This window comes from Cyprinodon variegatus, unplaced genomic scaffold (genome assembly GCF_000732505.1).
Source record: "Cyprinodon variegatus isolate N-32 unplaced genomic scaffold, C_variegatus-1.0 Scaffold387, whole genome shotgun sequence".
Taxonomy (NCBI): Eukaryota; Metazoa; Chordata; class Actinopteri; order Cyprinodontiformes; family Cyprinodontidae; genus Cyprinodon; species Cyprinodon variegatus.
The window spans coordinates 270,113-289,971 of record NW_015150840.1 but is presented as its reverse complement, the minus strand read 5'-3'; the positions used below and the strand labels follow the sequence as shown (position 1 = coordinate 289,971).

The following is a 19,859-nucleotide window of genomic DNA, read 5'->3' as shown; positions in this document are numbered from 1 at the left end:
CAAAACATTTCAGAAGCCGTATGTATCACATTTGGCATTATAGGGTTAACCATCCAACCTTTGCTATTTTGTATATTCGAACTTCCATCTCATACAAGCAAACAAGCTTTTTTGTGTTGCAGACTTACTTTGCCCTTGCATATCTGTATTTTCATACTGTTTTTGTTAAATCAGGGACAAAAATACATATAGAACTGTTCAGGTACAATTTTATTACATTTAATTTAATATTGATCTGGAATCTTTGTGTATCAAACCTTGTTTCCATTTATCGCTGGTCTGATTACATTTGATCCAGTTGACTTCTATGTAGTTGCATGACATCAAGCTTTTGTTATGGGAATATGAACATCAAGGAGAAATGGTGCATTTTCAATCATATTTGGGGGGTTGTTGAGGGGGGAATAGAAAGACTGTATTTTTTAGTTTTTAGAATTACAGCGTAGATTTCTGAGTTTCACAATCTCTGTTTTTAGGAATCTGGATTTAGCCCAGAATTATCCAATTCGGCATCTACAGAAAACTCAGAAACAGATGCAAACTTTAGCAACATTAGCAGTTTATATTTTACCAGTCCCAGTATTCTTTATTCATTATAGAGATCAGGAAACATTTGTCTCATTAGTGTTATTTGGCAACTTACGGAGAAAAATGAGACTTTCTTCTTTTCCTATTTCAAAATAAAAGCCTTAGACTGATACGTTAAAGCCTAATATTGGTTCATATTAATTTCACCAGGCTAAGGCGATGACCAGACAGCACTTTGAGAAGAAAGTAAAAAAAAAAAAATCTTTATTACAGTAAATGCACAATTTAGGTCTTTCATTTACAAAGGGAAAGTTTGGAGTTGCAGCTTATTACAAATACCTTTTGCCAGTTAAATAGAAGTAAGTAAATGGAGGTTTTCTCCATTTATTTAGGCTCGGTCATAAACTCTCCTTAAAGTTTCTGTAAAGATTAAGATTCTTTTGGGGATCTGTATTTTATTAAAGCTTTTTCTTGCTTCTTTGTTGTCTTTCTTATGTTTTTTTTGTTTGTTTTTTAGCAGATTTTGTGCTGATTATTTAAATCTAAGGAATGTTTTGATGGAAAGTGAAGAGGGATTTATTCTTGGTGAAGACATCAGTGTGCTCATGTATATTTTGACAAAAAAGTGACTCCCACTGACTCGACTCAGGGGTCTAATCCCCTCTTTCTGTGTACTGGTGCATTTGCTTGGTCGGCAGCACAGAGATTACCCACAGTCCCCATTTCCTGTTTTTGTTCCATCCCCATACTCGTCCGTTTCTCTTTTGTCTTTCTGCGTGTGCCTGTGGGTGTGTTATTGTTTTTAGTCAAGATTTACTCCAGTACTTTTTATTTTTTTCTTTTGAAGTTTTGCAACTAAAAAGACAGCCTTTCGTGATTTATTATTATGTTCTACATGGAGGGATAACAGTCGGAGGCTTTATTTGAAACCAAATATTAAGTAGATATAGAGCTAATAATTCCTCAGCAGAGGATGTGGTCAAAGCCTGATGTTAAAAATCTGTGGGAACCAATGTTTTTTTGGCATTTCGTCTGAGGGTATTTCCAGTTTGAGCCTGAAAGGAACAGATTAAGCATGGAGAGAAACATTGTAAAGGGTCCAACCATGGGTCAAAGCTACATCTTTAAATATCTGATGAGGCACATTATACTTTGGATTTCCGGCTTGTTTTATGAGCATCTGATGCACAAACTAGCAAACATTCAACTAATTGAACCCCAGATTTTTTTTTGTGTATATTAGTGATGAGTGTATATATCTCAAGCAAAGCTTCCACCCAGAGAGCAGACTCTTCCATTTCCTTCTGTAGTGTTTTAGGTATCATCAGTGCTTTTAGAGAGCATTTACCCCCTGTTTCGTTCAGTTTTTGCTTTCCTTTTATATTTCAATATTTCTTAAGAGTTAAAGGCACACCATGTAACTTTTGGCCACTAGGAGTGTTAGACTTGTAACTTTGAAGTCTTTTTTTGATTAATATGGGTTTAAAAAGCTACCCAAACACATGAAAATAGAATGGCATCATTTGTTAAATGATAAAATAAGGTGATTAACCCATTTTAGTGCTGGTTCAGTTTAACTAGCCACACCCAGCCCTGATCAGTGCTAAACTTTTGGATAAAGAAATCGCTTAAATGGAAACTCTCTGACAACCAGAATAACTATTTTGCAATGAATTTCAATTTAGTGTTAAACTATAGCAGCATTTTTAGAAAAGTAACTTGATATTGCCAAACATGGTAATAGCAGTTTAATGCTGTGTGATTAGTCATACTTGGTAGAAACATCAGATTTTATTTTCAAAAAAATAAATAAATAAATTGGGGTATCAAGCAACCAGTTCTAGTAGCCTAATCATACAAACTATACAATGTTCGTACAAAGATGAGCCGGAAGATTGCATGGTACCATAAAATTATAACATCACAACTATGCTTTAAAAGTATACACCACCCCTGATGGCATTAGCATCAACATAGAGCCATCGTCTACTAAAGGTTTTCATGTTTAAAAACACCTGCAAACGTGGTAAGGTGAGCAAAGCTTGTTCACTATCAAGGTGCAAATCAACTCTTAAATGAGTGGAACAGGGAGTATAATTCATTTAGCTTGTTTTCCTTCATGAATATAAAGAAAATATGCTGATCATCAGAACATGCAAAATACTGAGGGGAGGATATGTAAAAGTATTACTAACTACCTGCAATGTGATTTATCAAAACCTAAAATGAAAAAAAAAACAAGGGTAATAACAGATGGCAAAGATAGAAAATATTACTCACCCAGGTTAACATATTTTGCCAATAAAGAATTAAAGCAGTGATATTTAATAGTGAGATAAGCCATTTTTGAGCTGTTGGATAAGCTAAGGGCCTGTTATAAATAGAAGCCTGCCATATTTAAGGTGGAAAATAAGTCTTTGCAACGCTGTATTTTCTTGATTTCAATGCATCGCCGAAGTTAGTGGCGTCGTTTTTCCGGTGTGCTGATTCATTTGGGGAGGGAAGATTGTTGAGTCACATTGAACAACTCCTTTTAATATGAGAAATAGTAATAATGTAAGTGCAGCACTGATGAATATGAAGGTATAACTTTTTCATGATGATGGTTTCTCTGTTTTAATTAGTAGTAAGGATTGTTAAAATATATGATCAAATGAATAGATTCTCCCTGTATCCTGCCATCTTACAGCCGCTGTTCACACTTTTAAAAAAAAAAAAAAAAAAAACAGTCTGCAGCAGCTTTTTTCTCCTCTATTGCTAATTGAGTCATGCATCAGGAATGATGATCATTGGTAAGAAAATAAATCAGTTTTGTCCTCTCCACTTTTGAGAGTGGAGAGGCGAAGCTCCATTTTAACAGGAAGAAACCTCCAGCAGAACCAGACTCAGTGTGAGCAGCCATTGCCAAGACCAACTGGGTTTCAAGGAGAGAGAAGCAGACTTACAGAAAGAAGCAGAGATACAAAAGGCAACTGTTAACCAGCTCCACATGTGGCCCCATCCAGGAAACACACAGCCAGGCAGACAAGCTCTGAGCCATCTCTCATGTCAGAGGATGAGGAGAGCACATACAGTTAGTCACAGTCAGATAAACAGGACTACACTGAAAACATGGCTGAGCTCCAACATGTATAAACAAAGCTGTTGATGGCAACAGCCCAGCTGATATTTCTCTCCAGGAGGGTGTCACAGCCAAATAGGAACAGACCAGATTATGAGAAAAGCAAAGAAAGCATAGTTTTAGAGATTGAACGAGCAAATACTGAGAGAATAGAGAAAGAATGAAGCAGAATGATGAAAAAGGGTCCCTGTGTCCTCAAGCAGCCTAAGCTTATAGCACCTAACCTATTAAGATAGCCCACTCTAACTATAAGCTTTAACAAATAGGAACGTTTTCAGCCTCGCCTTAAAAGCAGACAGGGTTTCTGCCTCATGGACTAAAACCGGTAACTGGTTCCACAGAAGGGGAAACTGACAACTAAAAGATCTGCCTCCAATTCTACTTTTAGAAATTATAGGAACCACTAGAAACCATCATCATCAGTTTTTTCAAGATTTGGTTGAGGTTTGAGGACCCAAATGCAGAGGCAGGGAGGCAGAGGGGAGTTTTGTAGATTTAATGCGAGGTAAACAAACGACTGAGGCAGGAACCCAAAAATCCAAAAAATCCAACAAGAAAAAAGTTAAACAAACCAGAAACCAATGGGATATTAGGGGAAAACAATCATGACAAGGTAAGATACTGTAACACGGTGAAGATCGAAGTTTGACAAGGAACCAGCACTGAGGAACTGCACAAAGAGGGTATTTATGGGAGACAGAACAAAGAGAGGAATAACGAGCACATTGGGAGCAGGTGTGAACAGAGCAGACATGAAAGGAGATGGGGAAAAGGAGAACACAAGAGGGCAGCAGAGGGCAACAAATAAAAACCTGAAAACTGAAAAATAACAAGAAAACACCACGAAATCAAAATTAAACCACTAAAACTAGAAAAATGGAGCAAAGTAAAACTGAATACTAAAAAAAAAAATACATAACAGAAAGAAGACTGTGACAAGTTTAGTGAATCAGCCACTAGCTGTTGTTAGCCCAGTTCAAACTTTCACTTCTATACCGTATATCACCGTTATTTAAATATATATATATGAATCTGGTTTATACTTAAATACTATGACTTAAAATAGATAATTCCTTTCACCTTTACAAGTCTCCCTTTCCAAGACTGTTGGTGTTGTTGTTTGGTGAGTCACGTGTGCAAAAACAGGTCGGCTGAGAGCTCCTCCTTTCGTAATTGTAATGAAAATTACAAGTTTTCATCCAGAAAGTCAGAAGCGTGAATCCGAAAGTCGGGGAGATGCAACTACACATGCTTTCCTTATTTAAGATGGCTGTAGTTGCATCAATTGTTATAAAAGGTTTGACTATTTGCATTTATATTTAAAGAACATTAAGTCAGTGGTCCACATATTACCTGTTAGCCTCTCATGAAAGCAAATAGAGACAGCAAAAAGAAGTTCAGTCCCACCTTGAAGGGTTTTGCAAAAGGGAAAACAGATACAGTTTTGTCAGAAGTAATTTGTACATTTTCACCAGAATGCACTAAAAAGAGTTTCTCTACAGTTTTTTGTCTCTTAGAGATTTCAGTACTTTGATACCTTTAGTATTAGTATTATAAGTAGATAGTGAGGCAGAAACCCTAGAGTAGTGTGTGTAGTTAGAAATGAGGCCCCTGAACTTAAAAGAAATTTTATCTCTTGAGATATTGTACATACCATAACTTAAAAATGGTCCAGATGAATTTATTCAAACGACACACCTCACTTTTCCTAATCAAACCAGAAATGAATTTTTTGTGCGTTTCACCAAAGCCAAAGTAATATTCCTCCTGTCAACACCAGACATTGTGATGACTATCTGACTTAGCAGATCATTTCTAAAGTCAAGTCCTGGACCATATGTTGGATATTAGAGATCTTTGCCATTTTTTTTTTTTTTTTTTTTCCAGATAAGTCTGTTTTTATGTGTTGAATTCCTCTGAGTGCATGTGAGAGTTCAGGGCAGCCTGGATGCCAGATTGGGTCTAGAGTTATGCGATGCAGGGGAGAGATTACAACAAATCACAAAGCCCTATTCAGCTTAAAGAGGACTCTTAGAGAATCAGTCCCTCAATGCTTTTTTAATTAGAGTAACTTCTCACAGCAAAAGAAACACACACGTCCTTCAATCTTGTCTGTTTTCTTATTCATCTGAGCCTATTACTCTTCAGAAATTTGCATCTTGGAGTGCTCTGTTCAATACTGTTGTGGGTTTGTGGGCCTCTACTTCATGCTCCTGTGTAATCAGTGTGTGTCACAGCTCTCCATTTGTGTGTGAGAACGGGTGCTACCCTGTATCAGAGGGCGTCACTGTGTTTGTGTGTCAGCGGCATATTGCAGGGCTTAGGGCGGCGCCCACATTCATGACATCACATCCAAACATGAGGCCTAACAGAAGCCCTGCAACTACCTGCTTTGTCGCACACTGTGCTGTTTAAATCGTGAGGTCATTTTTTTTTTTCTGTTCCACGTGTGCGTTCATGTGTGCAGCCATTGGCTCTGCACGTGTAGAGCCTGCTTCGTGTGTCACAGACAAGGCATTGTAAAACAGCGGTCGTAATGCATGGCATTCATGGCTTAATTTTCTTCACATGCATGTGTGTGGCAGCCACATCAGAAAAACATGGTCAGGGTGAGTAGATTCAGAAACTGTAAAGCAGATTACAGGGCCTCATAGAGCAAGTGAGCGGCACACATCTAATTACACAGACATTACATATAGCTTTAGCTCTATTACAGGCCACAACTCTAAGCAGGCTTTAATACAGTTTGGCAGGCTGAGAGCAGCAACTGAAGTGTCTGGGTATACAAGTTTAATGCAACCAAGCCATGTCCCTACGCAGCCATCATTCACCACACGCACACAGGCAAGCTGATGAGAAGTAATTTTACCTGGGTAAGCAGATACCTCCTACCCTCATCCATCACCGCCGGCCTGAAGCTGCAGCGGTAAGGTAAACGTCTCCCAGGCAACAACATTACGAGGAATGTGTTACTGTGGCTGGGATACAGCAAGGCCACAATAAAGTCTGACAGAGATGTACTGTAAAACTGTAGTGTTTGTGCGTCTGTTTGGAGTAAATTAAAACACAACCTCAAGAGGATATGACATTGCTAATGCCACAACATACTGAAAATGCTTTAAAGGGACATTTTGTAAGTTTTTACTGAAAACTATCTTTAAAATAGCCTTTTTTTATTTGACCATTTAAGACTAAAGGAGATCCATGTTAAATTGTAAGAGCTAACAAACAATCAAATTGATGAATTTAAGATGGATTTTGTGGATACTCAGTAGTGACCAGCATCCAGCTCAACTCAGACACCACTGGGAACTCCATGTAAGGGGAAAATAGTGAAAAAACTTTTTTAGTAGCTACGAGAACGAGCAGAAGAGTGCTGCAGTTCTGTGTTTTGACCACAGATGGCAGTAATCATTAGAAAACTCTGTAATGCCTCTTTAAGTAGTTTTATTGTTTGTTGCTTTAATCCCACAAAAAGGTCACAAACATTTTTTGTTCCTTTATGCATAGAATATTCAAAACTATTTCTAATTGACATTTATCATTTATCCTCAGTTTTTTTAAGAATATATGAAAATATGGTTTATAATCTACTGACCTGCCTGACAGTGTGTTACATTAAAAGTAAATACCTTTGGCTAACAGGGTGCTGCAAGGGACAAGAATTGGAACCACTAGAAAAGAAAGGGTCTGGTTAGTGGCAGGGATGAGTTTAACAATTTCATGAAAACTGAGAGAAAGAGCCACTAATATGCTAGGGTTTCTGGTGTAAACGTGAATCCTTTGCTTAGGTTCCTTAGAGGGCGCTTAAGGCAGGGTGATGACGTCACCACAGGTGAAGAGAAGGCGAGACAGACTAGATTTCTTTACAGCAACAATCACTGGCTGTGTCTGAACGTCGGTCCTAACCCGTAAATCCCTCAGTCACCATGCACCATCTTTGTTATTTGTTGCCACTGACACTACCCAGGAGTGGGCCACAACCAATCCCATGATGCTTTGTGTGGAGAGCTCTCGCAAAGCAGTCTGGGATATATCTGCTTATCTAGTGACCATGGATGATCACTTCTTTTCAAGGTGCTAAGTGTAAAAATTCAAGTCCACTACTTTATGCTGGTGAAGATTCTCAGTCATCCAGTCTGTATACAATGGTGATCAATCAGACCAGAATGGAAAAATCCCCAAAGTTCTTAAAGCTCAGTCTTGGCTTCCACAATGTCAAGTAGTCCAGATGGAAGCCAATGTAATTTCTATTCAGTTTAATTTTTATTTTACTCAATTAATTTTAATAAAGTTTCTTGTACAGTGCCAATTCACTGCACATGTCATCTGAAGGCACTTTACTGAAACAATTCAATCATACCATCCAGTCCGATTTGTTAAATGTTATCTATCTAAGGAGAATCAGCTGATCGCATCAAGTCATTGCATTTTTGCCTCCTGGATAAGCATGTGTCGACAGTGCAAATTTGATCTGATTGTGTTGTTAACTCTTCAGCAATGCCTTACACAGCGCATGCGTGCAGCAACAGTGGAGAGAAATCTCCATCACAACCAGGCCTGGTGTAAGTGCCTTCTGCCAAGGCTTTCTGGGTGATCAAGGAGACAGAGGCAAACATACAAAAGGACCATAGAAGCACTGATTTATAATTACATTTTATATCACGTTAAACAAGCTTTACAGGTGACTTTGTCTAGGAAAGAAACAGTTAAGCGGAGAACGCCCAACTATGTCTAGGAGAGAAACAGGACTAAGCACTTAAAAAAATAGGTGCAACTCTTGCATTTATAATCGCAGGTGTTTGAAAGCAGCTTCCCTGCTGGTGTCAGAGCCAAACAGAACCAGACCAGATTAAGCTAAAATAATGAGAAAAAAGCAGAGAGAACAAAAGGTTATGGGTTGAACTAACAGATACAACAGAATTGAAGAATAGAGATAGATTTCTAGAATGCCTTTTCTGTCGAGGGTACTCCGATTGAAAATGTAGTAGTTATTATGTACCAGTAGGTTGTCAAAATGTTGTCAATAGCAACACTGAAATACAAAAGAAACCCAGAGCATGACTAAATCAGTGCTGGGCTCTATGCTACGCTAGAGTTTCAAGAAGTCTTACAACATTGCTGTAGCTTTTGTTGTTAGATACTGCTTACCATTGTCTCTGTCTTATAAACATTAGCTTATTCTAAGGAGGCTCAGAACAAAAATTGAAGAATGGGCATGAAAAATAAATATAGAGAGTCTTGCATTGGTGTATTTTTTAACAAGTCTCTACATTGTTTTTTATAATATGTAAGCATGTTATCCACTCTTACACAGCAGAAATACATTTATTAAAAATATGCAGATGCAACAGATCACCTCTACTTTACAAAATGTTAAGGGACAGTAATTTACTGTATTAGAGTCTAAACTAGAGCTGATTAAATGTAACCAGTATTCATAATGAACTGAGATGTAGCCCTTTAGCTAAGGCCGGATAGGAAACTCAGGCTAGTTTCACACAACACATTTCAGAAGATCCATTTTAGGAAAGAAACAAAAACAAATTTCATGCAAACCAACGCATAGGCAAAGTTAACCAAATCCATCCAGCTTACTCTTTATAAGGTCAGTGATAATGTTTTGTTTCATATGACATGCAGGATGTTTGAAGTGGAAGAAGAGCAGCTGGAACACATCAGCCTGGACCGAGGGAGTTGGTCTATGTTTACACAGAGACACACAGTTAATTTCCCCCCTAGGACATGTGGGTGGGTGTGTGTGTGTGTGTGTGTGGGTGTGTGTGCGTGTGTGTAGCTCTTCTTATGTAATACTTATTAACAGATACACCTGTTGAACTCCATTTATGCGTGACTCCGTATGGAAAAGATAGACCAGACTATGACAAAACAATGCCGGAATTTAATAAGTCTTTAGCAAAGTGTGAGTAAATCCTCTGAAGATTTCTGCACATTAAAACACCAAGAAGTGTTACTTAATCCTCTGTTGCTCTGGGTCTCCCATATCTTCATAAATGCTAAATGACATTCATCTTATGTGTCTCAGAGAACCTTTGAACAATGATCCTAACGGTAGTTAATAGCAACATTAATTTAGTCTGTGCATTTCTCTCCCTCCTGCTGGTCTTGCAGTGGTAATACATGTCTTTGAAGCACACAAGCTCATAACTAGGAGGGTGCAAATAAATGGCGTGCTTGCACAAGCTTTGATGGCATGGATACCTCTCTTTGCTGCTGGAGATTAACCTCTTAGTCAATGCTTTTGTATTTCATTCTTTTGAGATTTACTCAAAATATGTTGAGATAAAAATGATTTTTTTTGGTCAACACAGGCGCTAGTCGCTTGTTTATGCTGGAGCATGTGGGGGGATTAAGTGGAACCTTATATTCACATCTTTATGTTGGTGTCGAGCTTAGACAGCTAATCCAGACACAACCCAAAGATTTGCATTGTGTCCTTAGTGGTTGCAGGGACATGTCCTAGAAGTTAGGCATGCACATAAAACATAACACTAAACTAAACTAAACTTACACTAAAACTATCTTAGAATTAAGATGCTAAAAACGTGGATTTATATGGTTTATATTGTCTATATATTATTTATTAAGGCAGTTCTGTTAATAAATGTAAGCAAAACTGTTATGATACTTACATCTTCTTATCTTCTTATCTGTACATAGAGATTTTAAACATAGGTGTTTTCCTACCACAAGTTTTCCTTCCGACTATTTTCTTTTTATGAACATACTTAGAAACAGGACTCTGTAAATAATCGCCTTCTTTAGCAATAACCATTTGTACACTCCATATTGGGGGCCAGTGATTGTCTTCATGACAGTAGTTTTTTTCCAAGGCCATGGCTGAAAGACTAACCAGGCACAATATTCAACATTTCTTGGACACTGAATATCTTAAAATCATATAATTAAAAGAAAATAAAAGCCCTAAATGTAAAATAAATCAATATATTATAATATATTTTACAGAAATGAGTGGAGAAACATTTTATTCTTGTTCATGATATATATATATATATTATTTGGATGTGCCTTTTTGTTACCAGGGTAAAAATATTCTAAGCCTTTTTAGGTTTAAAAGTCGTCACAGCTTTTTGTTCATAGGTTTTTTATTTTTTCTTGGCGATAGCAAGATTTTTCCACTAGATGGGAGTACTGGGTTAACTTGTAAACTTTCAGGATCTAAATGTGAAGATGTACACCGAGGTCATATGTTGCAGTATAATAGAATGATGGACAAATATTACTTTTTTTTATCCAACTACATGTTGCTTTGCTGTGTTTTCATAAACCCCATCAGACTTGCATAGAAACTGACAGAAGCAGCTCTGGGCGGAAACATTTAAAGCAGCATCAACGTCTCTTCACTCTTCTAATGGTAACCCTGGCAACCACTTTCCTTGACAGCAGCATCTCTGTACACCAGAATCCTTTTGATTTGTGCACAGACACACTGTTGCTCACCTCCGACTTTCTGACACCCGTCGAATCCTGACATCCATCTCAGACTTTGATCGCTTTTCCATTTGAATGGGCATGCTTGGGAGATGTTTTTCAGCTCAGGGTACCGAGCACTCTAAGTGCACACTCTCAGCTGAAAGACAGATGAGGTAGTGTAGTGAGGTCGGCGTTACTCTACCAGCACAAATGTACTGGGCGCGGTTCTACTGGAGCTGCATTAAGAGGCCGCTTTATAGCAGATCATTTTACCCTTTCGATACTAACCCTGAGTAATGTCCTACTGATACATTCCTCATATTCTCTAAGACATCCTGTTTCATCATCCCAAAGACTCCCAGTAACTTCCCCGGCTCTTTAGATAACAATCAATACGTCTTCTATAAAAACGTCCTGTGGCTCCAACCCTACAACACCCCACCCCCCCGTCACAGTAAATCAGCTTTTTATTAGAAGCTTCTCATCTCTTCTGGCTGTTCTCATTATATCAGAGAAGCGATGGAAACGCCAACATGGTGGCCACTTTGATGAGAGAACGGCTTCTTCTGTTCTGCTCCTATGAGGAGTCTCCATTTCACATGAGGTCAGCAGCGTCTTCCCTCCTGATGGTGTTCATATCATTTTCACCCTTCGTCATGTCCGCCTGCAGAGGACTGGGATAGATTTAGAGATCAGTGTTATAGCAACTGAGTGACAACATTGGTTGCAAATGTGTCAAATCATCAAAGATGATCTTCCTATTGAACATTTCGATATGATGACAGAAAACGTAGAGAAGTGTGTGATTGTGAAGTGGAAGAAAATAACTTCACAGAAAGACGAATGGTCACTAGTCCATCACAAGGCAATGCAGAGACAAACCACCATGCACACACTTCTAAGGGGAAGTTAGAGTTCGTACTAACTCTAAAAAGCGTAATTTTAGACCTTGGGAGGAAGTTGGAGTAGCTGGAAAGAATCTTTGCAGGGGGAGCATGCAAATGGCTCTGGCTGGGATTTAAACCCCAAACCTTTTTACTGCTAACTGCTGCCCCACCCAGCCGTCCTAAATGAAATCCTGTGTAACCAATCGCTTTCAATCTGTGGACTGGACAGCTATTTGTCACACACTTCAAATTCAGGGTCTTATAGAGGATTTTTCTTTAGAAATTAAGTGTGAATGGCTGCAGTGAAACTAGTGAATGGCTCCATGGTGATGCAGTGGGTAGCACTGTTGCCTTGAAGCAAGAAGGCTCTGGGTTTGATTGCTGGCCCTTTCTGCGTGTTCTCCATGTGCATTTGTGGGTTCTCTCCTGGTATTCTGGCTTCCTCCCACTGTCCAAAAATATGACTGTTAGGTTAATTGGGGGTGTGCATGGTTGTGTGTATTTGTGTGTCTCTGTGTTGCCCTGCTACAGACTGGCGACCTGTCCAGGGTGTAACCCGCTTCTCGTGCATGAACAGCTGGAGATAGGCACCGGCCCACCGTGACCCTGACAGGGACTTAGCTAGAGAAAATTGATTGGTGTTAAAAGAACATTATATGAGGTTCTGCAGAAAACTGTCAAAAGTAATTATTGGGACAAACCACTGTGGTCGTTCAACCACTGTGGACCAAAATTTTGCTTTTAAGCCTAATAATAAAATTCTATGTTTGATAAAAATTTCACTGTGCACATGCTACATGTAAAACATAGTAGTGGCAGCATCATGCCGAGTGGATGCTTTGCTTTAGAGGAGAAATTACGTTGGGCAGAGTCAATAGAAGGATGGAGGGAGCAAAACATCCAATCAAGGTCAGATCCAACTGCGTTGCTGCATCAGGACAGATGTTCACAGATGCTCAGTTTCCAATCAGACTGAGCTTGGGCTGTTTTGTAAAAGAGACTCTTCATGCACAGAGCTGGTTGATGCATCTCATACTGGCTTCCAGGAATATTCACAGCTAAATTATAAATAGAATATAAATGCAGGATGATGTTTCCAGGTTTAGATTTGTCGGAAAACATTTTTATTTTTTTATTTTACAATAGTGTGTTATATTGTGTTAATCTTTAACCAAAATCTCAGAAAAATGCATTAACGTTTGCTGTTATGAGGAGATAGAAGTGATGTGAACATCTTTGCAATTCACAAAAGGTGTTGTGCTGTAAAAGACAGAAAACAATGGGGAGTTAGTGAGTCCTGCTTGGACGTATTGGATCCTAAGGTTCTTAAATTCCCCATTATCTTCTTCTTATAAACCATCTGGCTCAACATCTGTATTTCCTTCAAGCATAGCTGGAATACTCTCATCTCAAAGCCAGCTTTGATCAGTGGGACTGGCTCTCTGGCCTAGTTTCTGCTGTTTCTATCAAACACTCACTGCATGCGTACGTTCAGATGATTCTCTTTCTTTTTTTTCTTATTTTTAAAGAAAAAAATCATAGAGAATTATTAAGCATATCAGGGATGTTTATATATTAAATTTTTCCTTCAAACCTTTGATTTCCTGCTCTCTTTCTGCCAGTTACCTTCTCTCTAACAGTGTTTTTGAGACATGGAGGAATCTGGGTTTTCTGCATCTCCCACAAATGTAGACTGGATCTGCTGCCATCAGTACATGTAATGGTTTGGAGCAGAAATGACTGATCACCATTCCCACCAGGAGGAAAGTAGATCAGGTGTGGCAGAAAGCTGTGTGCATTATTGAATGATCTATACGATGAAGGTCTGTGTGAGAACGCTCAGCTGTGAGAAGGCGCGGCTTGAGAGCGCAGAGGGTGGGAGGGGCACACACACACACACACACACACACAAGCATGTCTCAGATCTGGATGTTGCCATTCCTTCAGCGGCTGGATGCACATGAACAGCAGGGTGTCAGCTCGGAGACGCTCGATTGATTCCAATTTTTTTCTTTGTCTTTTATTGGTGGATCTGCATATTTAATGAGCTGGAGGTTATTTGTCCTGTAGGAATGTTGTGAGAAGCTTTCTAATACAAATAGATGAAAACCCACTCTGTTTAGAAAGGTGGATTCATCAGGAATGATTTGAGTGCAGGGATTCAGGAGAGCCTCGCTGACTTTAGCTCATGTTGGAGAGCAGGTGCACAGATGTAAAGTTACAAGGAATCAAGATGCTACAACCGGTTTAGGAGGTTTAAGGACGGGCCCCCAATATGGGGAACAGCATCCAGAAGAAGAAGAGGAAGAAGGTGTTAACAAAAGAGGATTCTCCATCAGTCACCCAGAGTCCAAGCCAGGAAAAACACGCCAGCTTTCGTCTGCTGGGACGTCCGGACAAAACTAAAGCAGGTAGGAGGATGGAAGAGAGATTTGTTTGATCATCTACAAAACAAGAATTCAGAAATCCTGTGAGGGGAGATGAAAATGAGGTTGTCTGATGGTGTTAGTGTGGCCGTGTGAAGAAGTTTCTACAGAAAGTGTTTTTGGTGGCATTAATCCATGCTAAATTTCTCTCCATTAGTGTTTTCTTTTTGTGTTTCAACTGTTTTATACTCCACCAGTTTGCTCGCAGATCAGTATCTAGTTCCAGCAGTTCTTCTTCATCCTTCCTGGTACTACATGGTGTGTTGGGTTCAATCTCAGTGCAAATAATGCAAATATTTTCCCCTGACCGAATGGAATGCCATAGCTGCTATGGAAAATAGATCCTCTTCTGTTTTGATCCTAATCTCAGGTAATTGTCCCAGAAGCAACAGAAAACACCTGACAAACTGGTTCCACACACCGACAGGCTCACAGATTAGGAGATAATGCTCTGTTGATGTGAATGTTTTGTTTCACCTGGGTTCTGCTGACGTTATCTGTTTCTGCTGTTTCTCAGTTCTCAACTTTAAAGGCTGATATTTTTCTTTTTTTAAGGACTTTAAAGGTTATTCGATTGTTTTTCTTTATAATATTTTTTTGCTTTATGTTTGGGAAAGCGTTGTTTTTAGCTGCACCATATATGAAATATTCGATTATCCTTTCAACATCAATATGTGCAAAAGGATTGCTCTGGCTGATTATTTGATAGGATGGTGTAAAAATTAGACAACCTAAAAACTACCAGGAGACACAAAGCTTTAAAGGAGGAAGAGTTCAATTGAACTTGGGTTGAACACAAGCTAATGCTCAACAAGTTCTTCTGATTTCAGCTTAATTAACACTCTTGCAAGAACATATTTGCATAAACCAATGTGTTTAAAATCCATAAGGTGCAAAGTTTTTCACCAACAGCTTAAGTCTCCAAGATTATATTATTTAAGAGTCCTATTTAGGGTTCCTCTAGGTTAAAGTATAAAGTTGTGCCCTGAAGCAATTGAAAAGAAGTTAAATGTCAAATGCAAAGTGAACCAACATGAAGTACGATGATTGAAACGTACAGAAAGTACTAATAGCTATATGTTAGATTAAATCTCCCAGTCCAAAATGTTTTTCACAATTTCCATGAATCTTTCCTGACCTTGGTGCCAGCAGTTGATATAGATGCAAATTACCAAGATTGGAAAAAGTGCATGATGAGAAAGGGAAGCTTATGGTGAAGGATAAGAATGTGAGTATAAAGAAAAAAACATTGTACACAATTAAAGCACCATTAATATATTCAGAATCACTACTGGAACCTAATCCATTCTGGATTATGATCTGGTTATATGGATCATTTAGACTAAAACAGGTGGAGCACCAGAATGAGAACTTCATCCAAGTGTTCCTTATGCTGGACATAGAAGATATTGATCCTAAGAATGAAAGGGAAACTTTAAAGAATATAAACTCCTTAAGTTATTTAAGTACAAAAATGCTCAGAAATACATTTATACTATATAGACAAAGACAACATTCAAGCATCTAAAAAACACCTAAACCTCAACAGATTAGTCACTTTTAACCAAAGTTAATCTTAACATCAACATCATGGTCAGCAATGTGTTTATTAGGCCAAGATATGACAAATTAGTAAGAATACAGAGAGTTCAATAAAGAATGCAAAGTTTTATAAACATTCATCTTTAAAAGGGGGATCGTCTCCAACGACAACAGAGACTAAAACCAGCTGAGTTTATTGAGAAATTGAGTCTTGTTGTTGGGATTCGTTAAAAGAACTTTAGATAAATAATGTCATACAATTTGATCAATACAGTCAAGTTATGCAGACCTTCACTTTTTTCTTCTGCGCTTTATTATTTGCAGTGATTTAACATTTGACATAAATCCTGCAGCCTAACGTGTACGTATCCACCAATAGTCAAAGTAGAAGCGAACTATGAGTGAGGTTCTTTCTGCAAGAAAGAAAATGTCTTCCTTGGTCCAGAAACACATCAATCTCTCTCTCACGTTGGTTGGTAAATGTCTGTGGATGTGTGTGATTATCATCTTTTGTTCTCCTGTACCCACTGTCTCTTCCCCTGGCAGTTTACATAGAAACTTAGGGTGTGAATAGATTCCTACATTCCAGTAGATTGCGTTACGCATGAGCAGCCATTCAAGACACAAACTCTGACTTTTTCAAAACATGAAAAAAGCGATTCCTTCCTACTTCTTAGCTGAGGGTTGAAGGTCTTTGGCAAGATTGTTATCCAAGGAAAAGGCAAAAGAAAAAGCAGTTCTCTCTAATTAGATGACTATGGTATACAACAGTTGAAGCTATGAGTCCACTAAATGTGAATTAGCAGACAGCAGGTTGTATTTTTGTTGAAGACCAAGATAAAATTAAAGATTTATTTCCTGAAAGGTGTTATAGCATCCGTCTAAACTCCTTCATACAGTTTAAGTTCTCGGGTCAAACCTTAGCTACATCTTTTTAGTCCCAAAAAAGGGAAATCTGCATCCATTTTAAGATTAAAGGAAAAATTATTTTTAAAATTTCAGGGCATAGCTCTTAGTCTCTAAGTCTTCAAGCACTGGATTAAATAATTTCTCTAGCTCTTTAGGTTTATAGTTGGAAAACTTCTGTAGAATTATTTGGGTTGACTTTCTTATGTTTCATATAGTTTTTTCCCTTCACTCTGCAGGAGAACCTCAGATTTCTCTCTTTTTTCTTTGCAAAGATAAGATGTCTAATAAAACAGCACAACTACAATGAATATCCTTGAAATAGCATCCATTCTCTGCTGTTTCCTCTCCTCTCCTCTTACTTGGATCTGCTCTGTTATCTCCTTGACCTTCGATCGCTGGCTAACGGGCTTATCTCCTAGTATTTGAAAGGTGAGATATTTGGATGTGAGTGCAGCAAGATTTACGCTTGTTTAAAGGAGGCAAAAAAAAAAGAGGAGGGAGGATGGAAACAAGAGTCAAGATTACAATGGGGAGGGAAGACAAGAAGAGCATGCTGCATAGTCTTATGTCTAAATGGCGAATAAAGCTGCCTGTTGACGTGTCCGCCATTTTTGTTTCAGCTGCCTCTTACTATGGGTGTTGTTCCATATTCTATTTTCCATGCTGCGGAAAGCTCGACTGAGCCTTTTAATTTTTGTAAGCGTGGCTAAGACGCTCCTTGGTCCTCCTTTGAAGATCCCATTCAGTCAGTGCCACTGTCAAAGTGCGGGACTCCCCACTGAGCAGCTTAAGCTACACAGTTAAATAAAGCAAGGATGACTTTTCATCTCTGCTGTCTTCTTCCTCCTACGTCTTCCACGATCTTATCCTCCAGCACTAATCAGCTGTGTTGAGCTCAGGCTCCACGTCAGACTGTTTTGCTCCTCTGACTTGCATACTTTCAGGTTAATCTCTCTGGTCAATTATGTATTTTGTGCTGGATAAATCTCTGGCATTAAAAATGAACTCTGACTTCTGCCTTTAAAAAAGTGTAAAGGCCTTCCTTTTCCCCTCTGTGATTTTATTTTCTCTTTATCCACACTGTCACTTATTGGTGTATTTTTGACGTTTTCAGCATCATATTTTAAGGGGTACTCAGCTTTTAATGTTACACCCAGAGGAATTTTCTCCAACGGGCATTATGCCAGGCAGAATTGAAAGAGTTTGCTTGGATGATCTAGGTTTAATAATGTGGAATTATACTTGAAAAACCACACATTTCAGATGATAAGCTACAGGTGGTTGAACAAACAATTTAACTGGTGTGTGATAGAGCAAAAATCCAGATCCTCTGAAACTAAAACCATGCAAAAAAAAAAATATATATATATATATTTTTATTTGTGAATCACCCAGCTCACCTCCAAATATCTGGAAAACATAACTTTGAAATAAATAATAAACAAATAAAGAATATACATTGATTGGTTTAAGACATGAATCATTTATTCCCTGCGCAGCTCTAAAATCATTCTTATACCTTAAAGATTGTTTGTGGTTAGAAATGAGACAGAATATTAAATAATCTAAAGGAGTAAAATAGATCTTCTCTGTTTTTATTTACACCGTTGTCAAGGTAGGGTAGAGGTTGTTTGAGGATCCAATGAGAGAGATGAGGAAGCAGAGATGAGTTTTGCTGATTTAATGAAGGTAAAGGCAGAAGCAAAATCCAAGAACAAAATATAGAACACCAAAAACTAAGGCTACGTTCACACTGCAACCTAAAGTGACCCAAATCCGATTTTTTTGGCCCATATGCGACCTGGATCTGATCTTTTCATGACAGTCTGAAAAACACAGATCTGATTTTTTCCAATCCGACCAACGCCAATTGGCTATGTGGTTGTCAATCAGATGCGAATCTGATCTTTTCAAATGCAACCTTTGTCTGAACCTTTGTCGGATGAATCTGACCTGGCCGTCAATAATACACAACAAAGGTGACTATTCTGCATCTTGCTATGCAGAAGCAGCAAGAAAAACAACAACAATGGCAGATGATGATACGAGAGCAGTATTTATGTTTAACCATATTGAAAAGAAAGAGTTTTTATGGTTGGAAAATATCGCTAGATGGGCGCCGGTACTACCATTCATGTTTACTACCATAAACATAGAGCACGCTGGCCTGTGATGTCATTGTGTCCTCTACTGCGCATGCGGGACACTTCCGTTGTATGAATGCAGTTCACACAGGAGATCACATACAAGTCGCATATATTTGGAAATGTGAACAGCAACGCAAAAAATTTCACAAAAAATTGGAATTGAGCATCAAGGCCTGCAGTGTGAACGTAGCCTAAGAGATGCCATGGGGAAACAGACATGAGAAAAGAAACAATGAAAAACCAGTACTGACCAACTTAACATGAGGTGTATAAATGGGGGAGAGAACAAAGACTGGGGTAATCAGCTGATAGGGGCAGGTGTGAACAGAAGAAACTACAAGGGAGCTAGCAGAAAGGAGACTGACACAAGGGGGCAACAGAGAGCAAATCAAAAAACACAACACTGCTTAGATATAACTAGAAAACAACTACAATGACACAAAATGGAAAGCAACCAATGAGCAAGAAAACATAATGACATAAATAACTGAAAACTCCAAAAGAAACTAAAAAAGAACTCCAAAGGGGAAAACCATAACAACTATACATTCAAGTTGAAATTCTTTCATCATCGATTAAATACTCTTTATTGACAGGACGTAATAAGACCTTTTACTGAACTGCTGAAGTATATTGACTATTTAAGAGTTATTACAACGACAACTGGACTAAGATATGCACTACAGTATGTAGAGAGTAAATTAACTAACTAATTCAGAGTGGGACCAAATGCACTTCCATCCGTTAAATTTAACTCTTAAAGTGTTACTATAATACTGTAAAATTTACTGTACATTGTAGAATGTTTTTAAGTTCTTAAATATGGGAATAAGTGATTTACTAG

General features: G+C 38.3%; 1 protein-coding gene across 6 annotated transcripts in view; it reads left to right on the top strand.

Annotated features, from left to right (window-relative positions):
* The window catches only part of kiaa1522 (KIAA1522 ortholog), a 57,144-nt gene that overhangs the window by 1,845 nt on the left and 35,440 nt on the right, over positions 1-19,859 (top strand). For 2 of the 6 annotated variants that reach the window (XM_015387180.1, XM_015387179.1), the window contains exon 1: positions 13,948-14,402. The exons of 3 other annotated variants lie outside the window; for them this stretch is intronic. In XM_015387180.1, coding sequence (XP_015242666.1) covers positions 14,267-14,402 — 136 coding nt within the window. In that variant the 5' untranslated portion in view covers positions 13,948-14,266. Of the gene's footprint in view, positions 1-13,947; positions 14,403-19,859 lie in introns of those variants that run through there. One more of the 6 variants, XM_015387181.1, reaches the window with a different exon arrangement.